Raw genomic sequence first — 23,217 nt, forward strand, 5'->3', positions numbered from 1 at the left:
GCCTCCTGCGTAGCTGGGACTCACGCACGTGCCACCATGCCTGGCTAATTAAGGAAAAAAAAAAAAAGTTTGCCGAGATGGGGTCTCACTATGTTGCCCAGGCTGTTCTCAAACTCCTAGGCTCAAATGATCCTCTCACCTCGGCCTTCCAAAGTGCTGGGATTACAGGCATGAGCCAACTTGCCTGGCCTATATTTTACTTCTTTAATATTTGGCAAAGGCTTCAGGATCTTATTGACGCCAATCACTTTTCAACTGCCTAGTTCAAGTAAGAGATTCAAAGGAACCCTCCTGTTTACTGTTTTGCTTTGAATCCTCTTCCCTATGATGCTCAGCATTCCACTGGCTCGTTTAAATACACCAGTGTATTGGGTAAGGAATGACTGATGACGACTCCCAGACTCGTTCCTGTAATTCCATTCACTATATCAAACCTGTTGATACAGGATACAGTGAACCTTGTAAATTTTTCATTACTGAAAGGATTCAGAAAAATGTTTGTAAAGCATTAGTACAGTACCTGCCACATAATAAATGCACCATAAATGGTGGCTTTTATGATTCACAATTGGTCCTAATTGGAATCCTGCTTTTCCTCTCTTGCCAGCCTCATTCTTGGCCTCATACTGCGTCAGCCACGTTGCATTTTCCCAAATGTGCTGTGCACTCTTATGCCTCCATACCCTTATAGATGCTGTTCTTATTAAGTAGTTCCATTCACTACATCATCATATTCAGTTGTTTTTCCTACAGTGACCCTTACAAAAGGGCATCTGTCATTTTTCTTCTTTATTCGTAGTAAAAATTTCCCAAGATTATCTCCAGCACCTCGGCATTTTACTGCTATAAAGAGCATGCCTGGAGATTTCAACATGTGCTTCAGCAGGTAATTTATAGATAATTTTTAACCGACACACCAATATTTCATGACCTGTCTCAGTATTCATTCTTAGATGACCACATTGTTAATACTTCCCCATATAGATCATCACCCATTTATTCCAATTATCTGGATTCCTAACAAAACATTTTCCCATTTTCTTTAATAACCAATGGTGTAGAATCTTGTCATTATTGTTTGAAAACCTAAATATTACATCCCTTGTTTCCTTATTCAGTCTCAAAGAACTCAGGTAATATAATCGAAATCTTAGAGGCCAGGAGCAGTGGCTCATGCCTGTAATCTCGGCACTTTTGGAGGCTGAGGTAGGAGGATCGTTTGAGCCCAAGAGTTTGAGACCAGTCTGGACAAAATGGCGAGACCCCATCTCTATTTATAATAATTTTTAAAAACTCATAGACATGTCTCCATAGATAAACTACTCAGTAGGTAATAAGAACAGCATCTTTAAGGGTATGGAGGCATAAAAGTGCACAGCACATCTGGGAAAATGCAACGTGGCTGATGCAATATGAGGCCAAGAATGAGGCAGGCAAGAGAGGAAAAGCAGGATTCCAATTGGGACCAATTGTGAATCATAAAAGCCACCATTTATGGCGCATTTATTATGTGGCAGGTACTGTACTAATGCTTTACATTTTTTTGAGTCCTTTCAGTAATGAAAAATTTATAAGGTTCACTGTATTCTGTATCAACAGATTTGATTTTTCCAATTGCTTTCAAGTATGGCGGCTCACCTTCACCTTGAGTACCTAATCCAGGAACTTGGTCTTCCACCTGCACCATCTCTAATCTGTGAAGCTGGAAGGTGATGTTTTTGTCAGCCCAGCATCCCTCCCCTCCTTCCTTGGGTAAAAATCTCCATCCCTCTGGCTACAGAGGTGGGCACAGAGCCCAGAATGAGCCAATCACAGTAACTCATCTCCCACCAGGATTTTCTATATTGAAGCCAGAGAGGAAACTTCCTGCCTCTCTGGAGTATGAGAGCCAGGAACTGCCATGTCGTCACCAAGGAGAGAAAAGCTGATGTGCATAGAGAGGCACAGATAGACAGTGCTGAGCAATGGTTCAGGAAGAGTATCTTCCTCCTGTACCCCTCTTTGTTTTTCCTTAAGAAGCTTGAGTTAGATTTGTCCCTTGCAATCCAAGTTTATTTAGTGGCTAAAAATTAATTTTGTAGAGACTTGGGTGGAAAAGCTGTCTCTGTTACTTAATAGACCTGAGGTGAGGCACTAAACCTAGTTAGGCCCCAGTTCCCTCACTGATAAGTGGGGATATGGTGTGGATGAAATGAGATTATGAACATAAAGCAGTTAGCACATAGATTGTGTACAGTAAGAGGTAGCTGTTATTAGGGCAAGTGAGAGGAGAAAAGCAATTAGACTGACAAGAAGCTCCCTTCACATCCCTTTAACCACCATGGCTCTGTACTCCTGTCACAAGGAAGCCTGGGATTTCCCTTAAAACATATCACAAAGAAAAACAGAGCATGAATAAATGTGGCAAAGTCTTGATAACTGTTGAGCAGATGAGAATTCATCTATTGGTCTTTTAAAAATTTTTTATGGTCTTTTTTAAAGAAAGATCTGTTGAGATTATCATCCAGTTTCTCTTTTGGTCCTGCTGATGTGGTGAATTGATTTTCAAGTGTTGGGCCAAATTTGCATTCCTGGAGTAGGCCCTGCTTGACTGTGAAGTGTTGTTCTTCTGGGAATAACTGAATTTGGCCTGTTAGTATTTTGTTTGGGATTCTTTTGCAGTAGACTGCCCATGGTTTTTGTCTTGTGGTATCTGAGCCAAGTTTTACTGTTGGGGTTGTGTTTCAAGGGATGAGTTGGATGATACTGTATTTTGCTTTTTTCTGCCCTGTGGAAGAATTTGTGTGGGACTGGTGCTGTTTCTTTCTTAGATGTTTTGACCTAAGTAGTGATTACACTTTAGTTTAAATCCTTGATCTTTTATTATTTGTATACTTCTTGGTATATGTAGAACTAGTTTTCAAAATGAACACTTTTGCCAGGCGCAGTGGCTCACACCTGTAATCCCAGCACCGTAGAAGGCCGAGGCAGGAGTATTGCTTGGGCCCAGGAGTTTGAAACAGCCTGGATAACACAGTAAGACCCTGTCTCTACAAAAATATAAACAAAATTAGTCAGGTGTGGTGGAGCACACCTGTAGTCACAGCTGCTCAGGAAGCTGAGGTGAGAGGACTGCTTGAGCCTGGGAGGTTGACGCTGCAGTCAGCTGAGATCACACCACTGCTCTCCAGCCTGGGGCAACAGAGTGAGATCCTGCCTCAAAAGAAACAAACAAAAAAACACTTTTGAAGACATAAGGTAGGTTAAAAAAATCCTTTTTAATTAGAAAATGTATCACTTTTTTAGCTAAGAGCAATGTAATCATCTCACCCTAATGACTAGACTAGGAGCCTCACCTCTGGCCTGGACAACAGTCTTTAACACGAATTTTCATCATTACCATCATCACCACTGACATTTAGCAGGCAGGACGATTTGCCAGGCACTGGGCTGCGTGTGTTGCACATGTCATTTCCTCTAATTATCACCATAAGCCTCTGTGGTAGCTACCAGTATTGCCTCCCACATTTTGGCAGAGAAAGCTAAATCACGGCAAGCAGTGTCCAGGATCCGGGACTTGAACTCCTGTAGTCTGACTGCAGGGTGTGCTCTTCACCCACATGTGCCACAGTCCTGGGGAGGCAGCATGGGCTGGTGGGGACAGGAAAGAGGGACAACCCGGGTTCCCACCCTACCTCTTCCTCTAACTGGTTGTAAGACCTTGAGCAAGTCACGTCATCCCCCTGGCCTTGGTGTCCTTGCCGATAAAAAGCAAGGGTTGGTCCAGACAGTTGTTTTGAAACTCTGCCTGAAGGGCCTGGGAGCTGGAGGCAACACCTTTGAGAATCAGGCAGGAGGAGCAGCCTTCCTTCTTTTGTATCACAGAATGCTGTGGTTAATATTTTTATCTGTCCAAAATTCATGTTGAAACTTAACTGGCAATTTAAAAGTATTATGAGGTGGGGCTTTCAGAGGGTGATAAGTCATGGGAACAGAGCCCTCATCAATTCAATTAGATGTCTTTATTAAAGAGCCTGACAGAGGCAGTTTGTGCCTTCTTGCCCTTCTGCTCTTTGAGGACACGGCATTCAAGAAGCCATCTTAAAAGCAGAAAGCAGCCCTCACCAGACAATTAAACCTGCTAGCCCCTTGATCTTGGACTCTCGGCCTCCAGAACTATAAGAAAACGAATTTCTGTTCTTTGTAAATTACTCAGTCTGAGGTGTTTTGTTACAGCAGCACAAAAAACTAAAACACAGAGTGACCTTTTCTATAGGATTTCATTTGAACAAATGGTTCTAACCATCTGACTGCTCATCAACTTCTAAGGTTCCTCTGTTCTAATGATTCTACTGAATCACAGAATCATTAGAATGAGTCTATGAATAGCCTAGGATTGTATTATCCATCCTATTATCAAGCTCCTAATTAGGTATGGACTATATTCATCTAACCACAGAAATCGTCATTACAGACAAATGTTCATTTCTCTAACTTTTCTAGAATAAATCTCAGCTTTTATAATGATACCCAGATATCCTAAATTTTACCATATGATAAATTCCATTTAGAAACTATTTTCCCCCCTATAAAGCAACATTCTTCTGTATAATACTAATCTTTCCTTACTTTCCACTTAATTTTAGTAATGTTCAGCACAGAACCTGATACACAGTAAAGACACTCAAGTGACTGCTGAATCTGAGTAACAGTAAACTCAATCCTCAAAGATTTAAAAATCAAAGTGTCAGACAAAAATTTAACTTTTTATGAGATTTCAGTTTTTGAAATACACAACTCTTAACAGCACAAACACAGTATTTACATTTCAAGTTCTTTGTACAAAAGATGTATGCCATTTTGAAAGAATATTGTTGAGATCATGATCTAAAATACCTGTCAGAGTTACTCATGGAATCTGCTCTTCACAAATCCATTGTATTATGACATAAACAAAATATGGCTAGACGCCAAGGTTTAACCATACATGAAAATACTAATTCTCGGCTGGGTGCAGTGGCTTATGCCTGTAATCTCAGCACTTTGGGAGGCAGAGGCAGGTGGATCACCTGAGGTCAGGAGTTCGAGACCAGTCTGACCAATATGGTGGAACCCCTGTCTCTACTAAAAATATAAAAATTAGCCGGGTGTGGCGGCATGCACCTGTAGTCCCAGCTACTCAGGAGGCTGAGACAGAACTGCTTGAACCCGGGAGGCGGAGGTTGCAGTGAGCCGAGATTGCGCCACTCCAGCCTGGGCAACAGAGCGAGACTCTGTCTCAAAAACAACAACAACAACAAAAACTAATTCTCAGTGATTGGCAAATGATGGCCTGAGGGTCACATCTGGCTGGTGGGCAGTTTGTGTACAGCTGCAAGCTAAACATGGTTTTTACATTTTTAGAGGGTTGTTTGAAAAAAAAACAAACTAAACAACAACAAGAACAATGTATGACAAAGATACAGGTGGCCTGCAATAATTTACTATCCAGCCTTTTACAAAGAAAGTTTGCTGGCTTCTGTTCTATCAAAAACCGACTGAGAGAGATAGCTACTGGAATATACCAATGAGTATTAAACAAGACACCACTGTAATGTGCCAGTGCCATCAGCACTACTCATTTCTAAAATGAGGCACTTCTGTTTGAATATGTACATTTCCAAAACATAATTACATCTGGTAAGTAGTACTGTTACTAACTCTAGCCCTTTGACATTAGACCTGCACATGAAATCATAGTATTCTTAGGGGCTGAAGTCAATAATTACAAAGCATTTCAGATGTCAATCGTTGAGCTCTTCAGTAGTTAGTGGTTTAAGACCATTTACAGTCTTAAATATTAATAAAACTCATAATTTAGGTATTGTCAATAAGAGGTGATATTGCTGCATTATTTAAATAACATCTATAAAAATAGGTTTAGACATCCCAATTCATTATAATCAGAAGCAAGAATAACTAGTTAACTTAGTAACTACTTATTTTAAAAATGGGAAATAAAAAAAAAAGTGCAAAACTTTAGCAAAAGGCTTTGGAATGCAAGGGCCTCTTAGCAATCACTCCCAGCTGGCATAGGCTTCTCGTAATAAAGTTAGTTTGCAGTGATTGCTGTGGGAAATTAACAGCTGTCTATTGTCAGTGAGGCTTTTTATGAAAAGAATGACAGGTCCATGAGCAAATTCTTTAAAAGTAAAATCAGTTCAGAGCTGCTCAACACACAAGTTTGCAGTGGGTTGGTTAAATAATTCCTGGTCAGTGGGCTATATTCATGCCACAAAACAGCATGGCACTGGATATTTTCCTTCTTCAGGCCAAACTGCTAAGCATCACATCACAAAGACATCTCTGTGAAGCTGAGTTTTAAAATGCTCAGTAAATGCTGAGGTAGATGGTTTTCAAATGAAGATCTTCTATACTCTGATTCGATTGGGACTAGCTTCTTTGTGTATCCTCCTTCTGGGAAATATCTTCCGCTTAAGTGCAATTAACTAAATGATGAAAGACAGAAAATACATTTTAATTCTCACGTTGATGAAAGAATGTAAGTGCATCAAACTTTCTAAGAGCCATATGACCTTAATAATTTCCACAATCTTATACATAAAAAAGACAACAAACAAATCTCCATCATTCCTCTTCCAAAACAAAAACAAACATTAGTTTTGTTTAGCTTTGTAGGGACAATATGCCTAGATATGTGCCCACAAAGAGACCCAAGAGGATTAAAATTATTTCAGCCCATGCTTCATTTTTCTAAGACCTACAACTACAGATTTTTACACAGCTATTACCAAAGCATATTTATTTTCAAGATGTCCATTTGTCAAGTCTTTCTAGTGAAGGAAACTGGCTCTATGTAGCCATAAGACACTGTCTCTGGGTTTGAAAATGACTATGTTTGTAAGATAGGATTAAAAAACAACCATACACCTATATTGAAAATCTATCAGCATTTCTCTCCCCTCTACTTAACCTAATCACAATCATTGGAGAACACAGGTAACACCCAATTTAAAAATGGATTGTAATATAAAAGTTCATTTGTAAATTAGTAGCTTAGAACTTGAATACTTTTTTCTCATAAAAAGTTTACCCATAATACATCTGAAATAGAAAACCAAATCAACATTATAATAAATTTCAATTTAAAAATGTGGGTTTTTTTTTTTTTTTTTTTTTGATACAGAGTCTCACTCACTCTGTTGCCCAGGCTGGAGTGCAGTGGCGCGATCTTGGCTCACCGCAACCTTCACCTCCAGGGTTCAAGCGATTCTCCTGCCTCAGCGTCCTGAGTAGCTGAGACTACAGATGCCCACCACCACGCCTGGCTAATTTTTGCATTTTTGGTAAAGATGAGGTTTCACCATGTTGGCCAGGCTGGTCTTGAATTCCTGATTTCAAGTGATCTGCCCACCTTGGCTTCCCAAAGTGCTGGGATGACAGGCATGAGCCACCACACCCGGCCTAAAATGTGCTCTTTTTGTTTTCTATCTAGGATTTCTATATTTACTGTCTTCCCTGTCCCCAACCATGTAGGACTGGCTTGTTCCTTCATCTGTAGGAGGAGGCAGGGCTTTGCCCAAACATAAGACACCATGGTTTGAATGATGAGCTGGGATTTGGGGAGGAGGAAGAGGCAGCATTGGCTGCTTTGTTTGTAAAGGTGGCAGGTATGGCAGGAGGAAGGAGTTTGACTCCAGTAGAGAGCAGGGTGTTGGGATTTAACCTGCCCTTCCCTTCCCTCTTCCTGCCTTTCTACTTCCCTGTTCTCTACTGGTATAGATGACACAGAGGAAAGACTGACACTCCTCTTCCTTTCCATTAATGGCTGCTCCTTTGAGTCAGGGCTCCTTTCCTTCCCCATCCTAGGTCAGCACAGCAGACTCAAAGGTTTCTCACTGGACCCTGTTCTAAAAGCAGGTACAGCCTTTCTGAGATTTTTCATAAGACTTTTACCTGTCAGAGCCGGGTGCAGTGGCTCACACCTGTAATCCCAGCACTTTGGGAGGCTGAGGCGGGCGGATCACAAGGTCAGGAGATCGAGACCATCCTGGCTAACACGGTGAAACCCCATCTCTACTAAAAAATACAAAAAATTAGCCGGGCGTGGTGGCGGGCGCCTGTAGTCCCAGCTACGCAGGAGAATGGCGTGAACCCAGGAGGCAGAGCTTGCCGTGAGCCGAGATCGCGCCACTGTACTCCAGCCTGGGCAACAGAGCGAGACTGTGTCTCAAAAAAAAAAAAAAAAAAGAAAAAGAAAAAGACTTTTACCTGCCAGGAACAATGGTAACAAACATCAACAACAAGATGTACAATCCCTGGGAAGCAGATGAAGGTTAAGTTGTTGTCCTGTTCACCTGCCTAGTCTCTGTTTCCTGAATTTCCTTCCATTTACAGCAAGAAGCCCATTCGTTTATCCTAAAGCTCTCAGTACTTAGGTGCTTGTCCTTCTTGGTATAAGTCAACTTGGTGTACGTTTCATTTGAGTGACAGCTAGAAAAGCTCCACTCAATAGTCACCTTGATTGGAGGCAGAGGCCAAGTCACTTGCCACACCCAAGTCAGGTCGGTAAAGATGCCCATTCCCCTCCTTCAATCCTTTTTCTTCAGAGTATTTCATATGTGAATAACCTAATGAGGACTCTCTTATCCCTTTCTTTTTACCTCACAAATCTCCCTCCGACTTCTGGACACTCACCTCAAGGAGGCTGCGTGTGTACATGCGTGCACAGGAAAGCCCAGATGTAGAGGGGCTGACAAGGAGAGGAGGAAGAATGAGAGAGGAGGGAGAACTCCTAGCGATTGAAAGAAAGATAAATGGGAGCTACCGGTGTGAGTGGGACAACACAATGGAACCGTGGGATGTCTGAAGACACTGTGCTCACTCAAGGAAGCATGAAAGAGAGGAAGAAAATTGGAGACCCATAGAAAATTAACATTAGATAAGGATTCTAGATGGTTTTTTGGTTATAAATACTTAGAGCTACTTGGTTTTAGCCTGATATCTAACAAGTTAATCTGTTGAGTTCCAGATAAAAAGAATACTGGTAATGGATTTAGAAGAGAAATGAATAAAAAAAGACTGTTATATTTGCTGCCTGAATATTGTGAAACATATTTAACATATTCACATATGAGCTATAAGACAATGAGAGAAGTTAAAATTTTGATTGTAAATGTGTATCATTTTCTAAAACATTCAGATGCTAGTATACCAAGAAATACCATTTAATACCCACATAAAATATATAAAACTTACCTGCTCAGCAAAAAATGAGAATATAGTAAACATAATCAATGTTGCTAGTACACAATGGGTCCAAAACTTCAATTTGTCTCGATAAGCCCTCCTGTGCAGAGAGAGCAGAAAGCAACTATGTACTTCTGTATATGGTTTCACTACCATTAGTTAAGCATTATTTATGTACTAGTTTTATAAAAACAATGTTGGGAAACACAAAAACATTGTCTTGCAATTCTAAAATGCTCACACAATATACATTTCCAACATGAGTTCAGATTTTTTATTATGTCATAGTAAATATTATACTTGAATTAGTAAAGTTATCCAGGCAGGGGAGAGAACTTCAAAAGAAAATTACTTCTGGCACTTAAACAAAACCACTCTTTCATTCATTTTTATTCACTCATACTTATTTATTCACTCAGTTTCTTGATAAATACTTCCTGTGGATATGGAGAGATGAACAAGATGAAGTCCCTGCTTTAAGTGTTTAGAAACCTGAGGCGTTGCTGACATGCTGACTGATGACTTGCCATCACATAAGACAGACAGAAATATGCATTATCAAAAGCAAAGTCTTGTGAAAAACTTAAGAGAAATGAGGACAGCACCACAGAGATGGTGGCATTTCCTGTAAGCCTTGAATGGGACAGGAAGCATACGGATGAGAAAGAAAAGGAGCAGTAGAGTGGCACGGTGGCCAGCTGGGCCCTACAGGACTGACTGGAGTGAATCCATGCGGCAGCATGGGGGGAACTAAGCCAGGTGAAGGTGAGAGGGTGTGAACTGCAGCTGCTTTGCAAAACCACACCGTGGGGTCTGGACAGAACACTCTAGTGGGAAAGTGGATGGAACAGACAGGTAGGGGTATGTGTGACATATTCAGCGTAAACATGTTGGCCATTTGAAGGATGGACAAACAAGGAAGGCAGGCAGTTTAGTTTTAGTCCAGGCATGAAAGGAAGCAGTGACAATGAAAAGAAATAAGCAACAGAAGAGACATTCCTGAGGTAGAATCAACTGGACCTGGAGCCAACAGAATACTGGGGATAAAAAGAGGCAGTACAGCCATTTCCTCATCTGTAATTTGGAAATAATGAACAATTGGTTACGAAGATTAAATAAAAATGCTTACCATAGGTTTGGAAGATATGCTAGTAACTACCAAACTCTGGCCTCTGTGCTGAGTTACAGATTCTCATTTTCTACTGTTTGGGCGTGGGTGTCTCCACCTCAAGTCACACATCCAAAATGGCATTCGCCCACACACAGCTCTTCCCCCTGTATTTCCCACTTCTGATAACAGGATCATAATCAGCTCTGTCAACTAATGTCTAGTGTCATTCAGAATCAATGTGGATTCTTAAAAAGCTAAGCAGCCACAGACTACAGACAGCTAATGCCCCAGCTGTGAGAGAAGCCATCCAATGAGCACCTGCTATGTTCTAGGGAGGCACTGTGGACTCAGCAGTAAGACACCATCTTTGCCCTGGAAGAGGGCTCACAGTCTATCGAGAGAGACAAACACAACCAGACAGATGGCTGTGCAGTGCAATACCCCAAAAGGAATGGGCTTCTGTGGGAACAGGAAGAAAGTCAATGCAGGCAACTAGGGAAAGATGGCAGAGAACTCAGGGAGGAAAAGAGAAACAAGACAGTTTCTAGAGCAAGGCTAGCAGTGAGAGACAATGCAGAACTGAGCAGGATGAGGAGCAAGCAGCCTCCAGGGCAGGGGAATGACTGCAAGAGCACCCACACCTGATTCACACCATTTGTAAAGCACAGAAATCAAGGTCCTCTCAAATTACTTTTAAGCCCACTTCTTTCTTATTCAAATGGACCCTTGAGGGTAAATTTAGTCACAAATTGGATTTGGGGAGTTAACACTTAGAACCACCTAAAGATCTTTTTCCTCTGAGTTAAGGGAAAGTGAAAACGGTGAGAAGCCATTCCTTGCCATTTCTGGGAGACAAGACCCATGATTCAGTAATAACTTCTCCTTATGAAAATAAAAACATAAAGATAGCAGCAATATTCATCCTAATTGTCTCATTTGCCCAACTCCAAGACAATGAGGAGTTCTAGTGCCAGGGTCTGCCAATTTCCCCTTTAAAGTGTCTCCCAATTCGTCTACTGCTTTCTCTTTATTGCCTGGGCTGTATCCTTGGTTCACACCTGACTGTTTCTAGGACTAGTGAAATGCTTATATACTTGTCTCCCTGCCTCCAGTTCCCAGGCAACCCTGCCCCACTCTAAGTAACTTCTTCACCACTCCAACCTCCCCACTAATACTAGTTATCATCTCAAATCATGAAGTCTGATCATGACAAACATCTTAAAAAAAATCTCTCCTGGGGGTCCATTCTCAAAAGAAAAAAGTCTAATTCAAATACAGGCTTTCACAATCTTTTTTCTTGACACAGGACTCTCTTACACCTCTGTGCCTTTGCACATGACATTTCTTCTACCAGGAATGCTCTTTCTTACATGGAAATGTCATTTTCATAATTCAAAATCAAGTCCAAATGTCACCTTCCCGTAACAGAATCAGCTGGTCTTTCCTACGTACACCAACTGCATTGAACTCTTATTGCCGCCCTCAATATACTGTATCACAATTTGCCTGGTATCTGTCTCCCTGGATAGACTGTGAGCATCTCAAAGCCTGGTACCACATGCCTTTCATCTTAGTATTCCTAGCACCGGGCACAGAGAGGCAAGCAAAGGGGTCAAAAATCTTCCTAAACTGAAAGATAAAACTATCTTTATAATTAAATGTTGGCAATGGCAGTAGAATGAAAGATGAAGAAAACTTATAAAGCAGCTTTGGAATATAGTGGAATGTGCAGAAGACTGGGAGTCAGGCTGGATCAGCCACTTGCCAGCTACTTCAGCTGGAGCAAGTTACTCAACTCACATTACTATGTTCTCATCTGCAATGTGGCAATAACAATACTTTTAATTGTAGAGAGTAAATATCTTGCCCAGCACAGTGTTTGGCATACAACAGGTTCTCAAGAAAAAGGGTAGCTACTCTGACGGCAGTGATGATGATGAAGCACACTTAGTAGGTGGTGTAGGCCAGAATCTGGGGAATGGGCTGCCCAGGTACATACGCGGGCTCCCCCATTCAGGAGCTGAGATGCCGTATGCAAGTTACTTCCTGTTGCTGTGCTGAGGATAAAATGGACCTACTACAGAGTTGTTAGAATAGTTAAATGAGAATGTGCATGAAAAGCTCTTAGTCAAGTACCATGTTACAGTTAAGTTAAAAAAAAAAAGGCCTTAGTAAGGTATTGTTACTTAAACACTCAATATTGCTAGTGATTATTCCCACGGTAGATATTCAATAAATCAGCTGATTTAACAAATATAAGAATGAAAATTAGGGCCGGATGCGGTGGCTCATGCCTGTAATCCCAACACTTTGGGAACCTGAGGCAGGAGGATCACTTGAGCCAAGGAGTTTGAGACCAGCCTGGCCAACCTGGCAAAACCCTGTCTCTACTAAAAATAACAAAAATTAGCTGGGCGTGGTGGCATATGCCTGTAATTCCAGCTACTTGGGAGGCTGAGGCATGAGAATCGCTTGAACCCAGGAGGTGGAGGTTGCAGTGAGTAGACATCAAGCCACTGCACTCCAGCCTGGGTGACAGAGCAAGACTCTGTCTCAAAACAAAAGAAAACAAAACAAACTGCTTAACTCAATCCTTTACTCATTATAAAGTTTCCCGGTTGGTTATAAAGGCTAACCAGATAGTCTGGTTGTTGAAGTACTGAATGAAATGGCTCCTAATACCTTTCCAGGTTTACACTCCACTACTTCAATATGAATTCTCCAATTAAGCTGGGCTAGCCCCCAAATTTCCCTGATCATTCCCACCTCCAAGCTTTTGCTCATTGTTCCCTTCTCACCACTTCTGAGATTCTGCCTTTAGGACTTAGTTTAATTCATTTTCCCCGAAGTCTTTGACTATCAGCTCAGCACATACCAACCTCATGTACCTCTCATTTTATACTAAACAATCCCTTCACTTACACATTGGTCAACAAACAGTTGAATAAATGAAGTGCCAACTAGACTGAAAGCACCCAGTTACACATTTTTTCAAATCCCTTAAAATGCAAATAAATGTCTTTCAAATATTAAACGCAATAAAAATTATAACTATACATTTTACAAAGAAATTACAGAGCAAATAACATGTTAAAGAAATTTTGGCCAGGCACGGTGGCTCACACCTGTAATCCCAGCACTTTGGGAGGCCGAGGCGGGCAGATCACCTGAGGTCAGGAGTTCGAAACCAGCCTGGCTAACATGGTGAAACCCTGTTTCTACCAAAAATACAAAAAATTAGCCGGGCTTCGTGGCACATGCCTGTAATCCCAGCTACTCAGGAGGCTGAGGCAGGAGAATCATTGTACCCAGGAGGCGGAGGTTGCAGTGAGCTGAGATTGTGCCATTGCACTGCAGCTTGGGCAACAAGAATGAAACTCCATCTCAAAAAAAAAAAAAAAAAAAAAAAAAAAAAGAAATTTCATAAAAAAAATTTCATCACTAACATATAGATACATACGCATGTATACACTCACACACACACACGCATATATAAAACATGAGAATTTACCATTCCTGCAGCTCATGCATATGAAGGAAACGGTTTCGATACTCTCTTGGCAGCTCAAATTGGGAAGGTATGGGGAACATGGATTCATAGAAGTCCCTGAGAACAGCCTTCACTGTCTGAGCATCTTTATGATTGTGGTCAATGTTGTCATTCAGGCAAACAAACTTCCTGAAATAACAGAGAGCCAGGGTTATTAGTTACATACGGATAATCCTGACCTAACAAAACAAGGATGTGGATTCCAAATATATTTTAAATGGACTTATGTCCCAAGTTGGTATATTTGCTGATATGATTCTCTGGGGGAATGATACTCTACAAAATTTTTCTTTAGATATTCCTCACCTATGAAACAAGAGAACTAGGGTAGATGGCCTTTTAGCTATGGGAGTAAATTAATTTAATGACTTCCTTTTAGAGTGTCCTGAATTAATTGTTCAATAAATGTAGTTAACTGACTAGAATATTTTGTTGGCAGCTAGCAAAGACAGTCAGTGGCCAGGCATGGTGGCTCACACCTGTAATCCTAGCACTTTGGGAGGCAGAGGTGGGCAGATCACCTGAGGTCAGGAGTTTGAGACCAGCTTGACCAACATGGCGAAACCCCGTCTCTACTACAAATACAAAAATTAGCCAGATGTGGTGGCGCATGCCTGTGGTCCCAGCTCTTCAGGAAGCTGAGGCAGGAGAATCGCTTGAACCCGGGAGGCAGAGGCTGCAGTGAGGAAAAAAAAGAAAGACAATCCGTAAGTACCTAAAACCAAGTTCTCTGAAGGCCACGCACGGTGGCTCATGCCTGTAATCCCAGCACTTTGGGAGACCAAGGTAGGCTGATCACTTGAGGTCAGAAATTTGAGACCAGCCTGGCCAACATGGTGAAACCCTGTCTCTACTAAAAATACAAAAACGTTAGCCGGGTGTGGTGGCATGCCTGTAATCCCAGCTACTCGAGAGGCTGAGGCACTAGAATTGCTTCACTCGGGAGGCAGAGGTTGCAGTGAGCAATCTTTAGACTGCACCACTGCACTCCAGCCTGGGTGATAAAGCGAGACTGTCTCAAAAAGATTAAAAAAAAAAAATCAAAACCAAGTTCTCTGAAATGATAGTTATATTACAAAGAAAAATCATGTAAATAATTGAGAGAGAGAGACAGTGCCTTATCGCTACAGATTATATGAATTTGATAATTTCTGCTTACTATGTCTCTAACCAAGCTGTAAGATGCTACAGTTCTGGCAAAAAAGCAGATTACAGTGGTGCTTCCTTGCTTGTTTCAAGTTCCTTTCAAGACAAAGGTCACTAAACTAAGGGCCCATTAAAGTGGCTTGTAGGTAGGCCAATACTTTTGAAGTAGATTCGCCAAAATTAAAAAAAAAAAAAATCAAACAAACCTGATAAAGCCTTCAGATCCAACTACCAATTTATGGGAAATACAAGAGACATAGAAATTTGTTAACTAGGATTCAATCAGAGAAGGACAAAGTGTAAGATAGCTATAGAATCTATAATCAGATTTCTTCATATACACATGCAAAAAATTATATGGTTAAAAAAAGAGAGATGGAGGGAAAACCCATAGATTTAACTTCAAACCAACAAACTTAAAAACCAAAAAAACACGTAAGTCTTTATGAAAGTTAAGAGGAGTGAAAGGTGTACATTGACAAACTAGTTGGTCATATTGGTCATATTAAGGAATCATTATTGTTTTTTTAGGGTGATAATGGTATTGTGGTTATGTTTTTAAGAATCTTTATATTTTGGAGATACATACAAAAAATGTGGAGCTAAAATGATACAATGTTTGAGATTCACTTAATATTAATCAGGTACCAGTGATGGAGTGGGTGTGTTTAGATGAAACAAGGTCAAATATAAATGGAAGTAAATAAATATAAATCACTTGTCTTCCTTCTGAAGAAGGAAGTTTTAGTTGTAGCCTACACTTCTGAAGAAGGAAGACAAGTGAGAGGGGTATGTGAAAGCTCATTCATCTTTCTCTAAACCTGGAGACTGCTTTAAATTAAAGGATACTAAAGAGCTATGTCAACCTAATATAATATATGAGCCTTGAGTGTATCTTGGATTAAAAACAAATAAACAAAAGAGGCAGACAATAGCTATGAAGGGCATTTGGAGGCAACTGGGGAAATGTTGAAGACAGGCTATTAGATGGTATTATTTAACCAATGTTAAAGTTCTAGAATGTGTTAATGATCTGTGGCCTGATGGTGAAGCCACCACAAGCAGAGCTAAGAAAGTCAGAGAAAAACAAAGCCTGGATATTGTCTATCCCAGACTCCCTGTTAACGGGATAAACATGTCCTTAAAGCTGAAGTCAGTCTGAAGTCTAGTTTTCCATGCCTGACTTAAAATAAGCCTTCATCAAAATAAAACAAAACAACATAAACAAGGGTTAATGATAAAATCTGTTCAGGTACACAAGAGGCAGCTGGGCCTGGCAAACTGTGGAAAAAGCCTGGCTTGCCATGTGTCTTTTTACGAAACCCCGGTCCCTTTAATAAAGTACCATGAAAATGTCCATGAATACTCTAACCCAATAACTTTCAAACTGGCACAAAGACCTAAAAGTATAGGCTACAACTAAAAACTGCAAATTCTCACATTATTACTACACATGACAGAGAGAACTCATCAAGAAAATGGGAGGAAGTCTGTACTCCCATCAAAATTGGTTCTTAAAAGCTAAAGTTATTTTAAGAAATTAAACAGTACACTTCAAGTGGAGGGAACAGCATATGCAAAGAGGGCTGTACGCTGGGTAATTATTATTGTAGCTTATGGTTTGCTTGGCTTGTGGGAAACATTTTGTAAAAAATCAAGTATTTTACTGGATTACTGAAGACACTAAATAGGTGTGAAAGGTTTTTTTGTTTTTTTTTTGAAAATTCGAATTTCTTTCTCCTCCAAATGAGAACAGGATTTGTAGAAAAAATATAATGGCTTTAAAATGTCTGTAAGGTTCACATCTTTGATTATTTATAATTAAAATCCTAATTTCAGTGACGTAAAACTAAAGACCTCCAAATGCATTTAAAAGACTCAGAAATTAAAAATACTCAATTTTAGCTGGGTGCAGTAGCTCATGTCTGTGGTTCTGCTACTCAGGAGGCTGAGGTGGGAGGATTGCTTGAGCCCAGGAGGCCGAGGCTACAGTGAGCCGTGTTTGCATTACTGCACTCCAGCTTGGACAACAGAGTGAGATCCTGCCTCAAAAAAATACAGTTTATATGCCAGTGTCTTTATTTTCCAAAGAAGTTGATGAAACACCTATTCCCACTAAAGTTAACAACTCAGAAATGCATATTTTTAGCACATTTTATCAAACCTGCTAAAGTAACAGTTAAGGAGCTAGTAAAGAAATTGTTAAGGCTTAGGTAAACCTGAAAATTTATTCATCCCCAAAGGATGGCTGGAATATACTGGATTAAGGTTCACATTTACGGTAGCATTCCTTTTTCCTCAAAAGCTAATCTGAACTTTACTTTGAATTGCTAAGATAAATCTAACCATCTAAACAACTGTTCTGGAAGTACCTTTTTAGAAATGCCATAATTCTAAAAAGGCATTTCTAGAATGTCCCAGCTGCCTGGCCTCACCTCCCGACAATGCGATCTGTCCCTGGGTCTCCCTGAACAGCTTGTTATTAATAGAACCCAGTTCTCAGAAGTTCAGGCTCATCCCTCTGCATGGGGGATCCTACCTCAACTTGCAACTCCTATCTCTCACTCAACCCCCAGCTCCAACACTGCCTCCACTGTTAGGCCTTTTGGTCTGTTCCATACAGAAATAAGCTACTCCCTTCTCTCCAGTCATTTTATTCAGGTTTATTTGCATAATTAAAAATTATATATAAAAATCAGTACCTAGGGTTTTTTCTTATGTCATCCAACTGGCCAACCACATGAGAAACGTTGGTACGAATCATTTTAAAAGCGATTTCTTCTTCTCCCATGATTTCAAACCTAATTATCAAAACATATTTGAAGAGTTTAAATAATTACGTGGATATAATGGATATAAAAAATAAAACTTCAATAGAAAATACATTTTTTAAAACCTTAGTGGACTCAACATCCACAGAATAACTTAAACTTTTAATACTACTACAGCAAACAATCTCATATAAAATTTTAGAACAGTGCTTAACAGACAAAATACTGTAGAATTATGAAAAAGCCAGACCTTTGTGATTACTCTTATACTAAACAAAGGGAGTACGTGTGTACTACTTACCTATATTTGTTTTTGTCCTTATATGCTTTGTGGATTTTGTCAGTTACTGGTTTACAGTTTGTTACTAGACTTTTAGTGACCGGTGGCTATGAGAAAATATAAGTAGATCAGATACCATATCAGAGCTGAAACTAGGGCAATTTAGTCCTAATCTAAGTTCTGATTTGTAAAACTTTGATTCTATGCTCTCTGGAGGTAAGAAAAACACCAACTGTGACTACATATACATCTTTTTCATCTTTAAGAACATACTGGCAAACAATTACTACCATTTATATAATAGAGTTTATAATGCATTTTTCACAAACCAAACCTGAAGTACTTTATCCTATTGGATCATGGCAAAAACCCCAAATAAACTGCTGAAGTACACAGACGAGCTGCCCTTCTGTTATCAGCCTGACTGCGTACCAGCTCTGTGTGAGGCGTCTGGTGAATTCCCGACCCACAAATAGTCTCATAGTCTCATTTTTTTTTTTTTTTTTGAGATGGAGTCTCACTCTGTCGCCCAGGCTGGAGTGCAGTGGCGCGATCTCAGCTTACTGCAACTTCCACCTCTCGGGTTCAAGTGATTCTCCTGTCTCAGTTTCCCGAGAAGCTGGGATTATAGGAACCCGCCACCACACCCAACTCATTTTTGTATTTTTAGTAGATACGGGGTTTCACCATGTTGGCTAGGCTGGTCTCGAACTCCTGACCTCAAGTGATCCGCCCGCCTTGGCCTCCCAAAATGCTGGGATTAAAAAGGCATGAGCCATCGCACCCGGCCAATTTTTGTATTTTTTAGTATAGAGGGGGTTTCACCATGTTGGCCAGGCTGGTCTTGAACTCCTGACCTCAGGTGATCTGCCCACCTTGGCCTCCCAAAGTGTTGAGATTATAGGCACGTGCCACCGTGCCCAGCCCTAGTCTCATTCTTGACCTGCTGATTCCTATCTGCTAATCCCACTAGAGCAAGTTCCTTTAAGGCTGATACCAGGTCTTACTCCTCTATTTATCTCAACTTTATTAATTTGGTAATGTTAAGTCTTAGCACATTTAGAGAATTGGCTTTTAAGTGGCACATATCCATATACTAACCCATGCCATATGCTAAACTAATCTACATGTGATAGGCAACACTCATACTATGTGCTCTGATGGCTGCTATGCTGACCTCTTTCACCAGTGGCTGCCCCTTGTCACACTGTGTCTCCTCATGAGGGAGGAGGTGTCCTATCTGCAGTCATTATTTATACATGGCTTGAAGATTTGCAAGATAGTAATTTTTTAAAAATACCACTTCATTCTGATTATGAAAGCAGAATCTACTCATTGTAGAAAATATGAAAAACTCTAGTGTACAAAAAGGATATTAAAAACTACCTGTGATTTAACCTACTGTCATTTCTGTTGTCTTTTGGGGTATGTGTGTTGTATATGTACTTAGAGGATTTTTATAGTTCAACTCCTACTGTCTATATGGTAGTACCCGTTATTTTCCCCACCTAATTTTATTATATAAGAATTTTTCGCTGGGCGCAGTGGCTCACGCCTGTAATCCCAGCACTTTGGGAGGCCAAGGCGGGCGGATCATGAGGTCAGGAGATCGAGACCATCCTGGCTAACACGGTGAAACCCCGTCTCTACTAAAAATACAAAAAATTAGCTGGGCATGGTGGTGGGCGCCTGTAGTCCCAGCTACTCGGGAGGCTGAGGCAGGAGAATGGCGTGAACCCAGGAGGCAGAGCTTGCAGTGAGCCAAGATAGCGCCACTGCACTCTGGCCTGGGCGAAAGAGCGAGACTCCATCTCAAAAAAAAAAAAGATTACTTTGTGAAAAAGAGACCTGAAAATAAAGCTAAAAAAAAAAAAAAAGGAATTTTTCCATTTATCAGTAAAAAATTAACAGAAAATAGCAGATTAATGGCTGTATTATATTCATTTCATCAATTCTATGATTTTCTTCACATTATAACTTCTCTGAAACTAAAATGTCTCTTATAACCTACACTCTTTCAATTATTTCAGCCAAATGACATTCCAATGCAGTCGTGTGTTAATCACCCACTGCCCCTACTGGTAAAATGGAGTAAGTGCCAGCATTAAAGCAATTCAGCTTTGATGAACGATGACATTCCATGTGATGAATATTTCCTTGATTGTTAAACCTCAGGATTGTTCTCTCTAGCCAATGAGAATACTCTGGGGCTATTTTTTGTCACCCTTAGTAAACAGGACATCCTCTTATGGAATATAAGCAACAAATCCAAATTACCCATCTATAGAGTGAACAGTAAGATTCCAAAGCAAGCTATGAATGATTCAGATTACCTGTGCTACTATTTTGCAACAAAGACATCTAAAATAGAGCCTGCTTCTAGTTCTGAAGTGCTATACAGAAATGCTGTAAGTAACACTTGATAAGGACGTACTTTCTGTCGTACATAAAAGTAACCCATTCCACTTACCAGGTTGGGATCATAGTAGGATTCCTGAGTTGGTGGAATATTATTTAGCTGAGTGATATCAGCAGGAAGCATTTTTGAGCAATTTATTAGCATGTGTTCCAGACCTGTCAAATCCTAACAAAGAAAAAGAAGATGATAAACCTGTCATGCGTATTGTAAGTAATGACTGTGGTTTTAAAAATAAAAATTAAGTGAAAGCTTCCAAAAATGGTTTAAATGCTATCTTCAAAGAGAGTCTGACTATATGATTCTTAAGATAAAGGCACTCTAAGAAGAGCAGAATGAGACAATGCCAACACAAACATTTCATCTTCATCTCAAAGAACATTCTGGCCTCTGAGATACCCATTTACACAAGGTGGTCCAGGGCTCAGGAGAAATCATGCCCTGCAGCTAGATTCATCTGGGTACCTCCATTAGTGAGTTTCCTACTCCTGGGACTAGAGGATGCCATGAAGGAGGGGCCTGGCTGAGATCTCCAGCTAGCCACACCTGAAGTCCTAGAATGAATATACCACAAGAATCTAATATGTAGGTATGGTCTGGTTCTTTTCCAGACAATACAAGATCAATCCCTACTGAAAACCTGCAAAAATTAATTTCATAAAATACGAACCTCAAATTTGGTTATAATTCTAGCACTAAAACAGACTAGCTATGAATACCCATAGTAAATATTAAGAATTATTTTTACTTGCAATAAATTAAAATATGTAGGGGAAAAAGAGACATGGTCAGAATTAAAATTTTCTTTTTTTTTTTTTTTTTTGAGACAGAGTCTCACTCTGTTGCCCAGGCTGGAGTGCAGTGGCACAATCTTGGCTCACTGCAACTTCCACCTCCCGGGTTGAAGCGATTCTCCTGTCTCAGCCTCCCAAGTAGCTGGAATGACAGGCACACGCCGCCACATCCGGCTAATTTTTTGTATTTTTAGAGAGACGGGGTTTCATCATGTTGCCCAGGTTGGTCTCGAACTCCTGAGCTCAGCTGCCTCGGCCTCCCAAAGTGCTGGGATTACAGGTGTGAGCCACTGCACCTGACCAGAATTAATATTCTCATTTAAAACATCAAAAAGTTTAGGATAAGACAATACGACACCTGCAAACTTAATGGCAGTTCGTGAATTCTGGTAGCCAGTGTTCGGATTTCTCTGTCAGACAAGACACCAGATTGGTCTGTATCAACTTCATCAAAGACTTGAGATATATTCAGTGGCTGCACTGCACTCATGAGATAATAAAAATAAGAGAAGGCAAACTGCATATCCTCAGAATGGCGCACTTTGTGAAATGACGTCTTGTCAAATTCTTCAGGGAACCTGTCCAAATATAACATATTACAAACTCTGGATATTCAAAGTATGTACCGTATCTAACATTTGCAGAGATGGACTTTTTTCTTTCCCACTTAGATAATACCTTTAACATATTAGTCATCAAATATTAGAGCCATAAATTTAGCATGGTAAATATGCACATTTCAAGTAGCCTTAGTTCTGAACACAAGCAAACAACTCAAACACGAGCAAGACTTACATATCTTGCAGTTCTTGCATAACAATCCGGTCAATCATGTGAGGCATGTGAGCGGGGACTTTCCGCGATGTGAATCCAAACTTGCTATTTAGAATTTTATTTACATATCTGAGGGAATCTGCAAATGTATCTTTTAGTTGCCTCCCAGTATTTTTGCTATCAGTGAAGTATGCCAATTGTGTCTTCAATGACTCTTCTTCCTGAAAAAAGAATTCTACATGTAACTCAGCATTAAGTTTAGTGCACAAGTGTACTTTGTTACAAGACATTTTATATAATGTGGTAATAACTAGTCACGAACTCTTCATTAGGAGCAAATGAAATACACGTTAACAGGTCACTTTAAGGATCTAAACTGGACTTAGCAGGACTCAACTGGATTTCAGTGCAAGTATCACCCATATTGGTTTGAGAACAACAGCTGTACAATGGAGATCTACATAACAACAGTCACATATGGAGGGTATTCTTCAAGGACTGGTCACTGACTGTGAGATTTCAAAGCCAATTCAATGCAACATTTAGAAAATTTATTTACATATACATTTGATAGTACTTTCAATATCAAGCTATTTCTGCAGGTGATATCAAATGTGCAAGTCCTTGAGTTTTAAGCACAAGGACTAGAAACAAATTTGGTTTCATCTTGTAATAGTTTTAATATTATAAAATCAAAACCAGTCAGTGGCAGAACTAAATAGGCAAAGAAAATTGGCAAAGCATTCAAACACTTTACAGAAATATTTTTGCTTCGCAAACTGATAAAAATAAAAATGTAAGGAGACTGATATTAACTGGTGTTGGTTAGACTGCAGTGAAACAAGCACTGTTGTATACTGTTTGTGGAAATATGAAGTGGTGCAACATTTCAGAAAGACATATTTAAAGTTTATTCCTGCTAAGCTAATTCTACCTGCAGAACTGAAACTCACTGAAATGTAAGATATATGTATGAGAGTATTCACTGCAACACTATTTGTAATCACAAAACATTGGAAATAACTAACCTGCAGCTATTAAAAAGAATAATGGCACTGGCATGGGTATAAATAAATAAATAAATAAATAACAGCATTTGCCCACATACTACTACATCAAAAGGCAACTGCAGGGAAATATATGTAAA

At 40.0% G+C, this 23,217-nt stretch overlaps 1 protein-coding gene across 1 annotated transcript in view; it reads right to left on the bottom strand.

The window, feature by feature from the left end:
• Positions 1-4,724: 4,724 nt before the first annotated feature.
• GNPTAB (N-acetylglucosamine-1-phosphate transferase subunits alpha and beta) overlaps positions 4,725-23,217 on the bottom strand; it is an 84,513-nt gene continuing 66,020 nt past the window's right edge. Inside the window, exons 14-21 of the mRNA XM_054445767.2 lie at positions 22,092-22,291; positions 21,655-21,874; positions 20,557-20,670; positions 18,108-18,193; positions 17,738-17,836; positions 13,851-14,018; positions 9,238-9,328; positions 4,725-6,467 (exon numbers count right to left, since the gene is read on the bottom strand). Of these exons, the coding sequence (XP_054301742.1) occupies positions 6,390-6,467; positions 9,238-9,328; positions 13,851-14,018; positions 17,738-17,836; positions 18,108-18,193; positions 20,557-20,670; positions 21,655-21,874; positions 22,092-22,291 (1,056 nt within the window). The 3' untranslated portion in view covers positions 4,725-6,389. The remainder of the gene's footprint in view (positions 6,468-9,237; positions 9,329-13,850; positions 14,019-17,737; positions 17,837-18,107; positions 18,194-20,556; positions 20,671-21,654; positions 21,875-22,091; positions 22,292-23,217) is intronic.

Source organism: Pongo pygmaeus, chromosome 10 (genome assembly GCF_028885625.2).
Source record: "Pongo pygmaeus isolate AG05252 chromosome 10, NHGRI_mPonPyg2-v2.0_pri, whole genome shotgun sequence".
In the NCBI taxonomy this organism is placed as follows: Eukaryota; Metazoa; Chordata; class Mammalia; order Primates; family Hominidae; genus Pongo; species Pongo pygmaeus.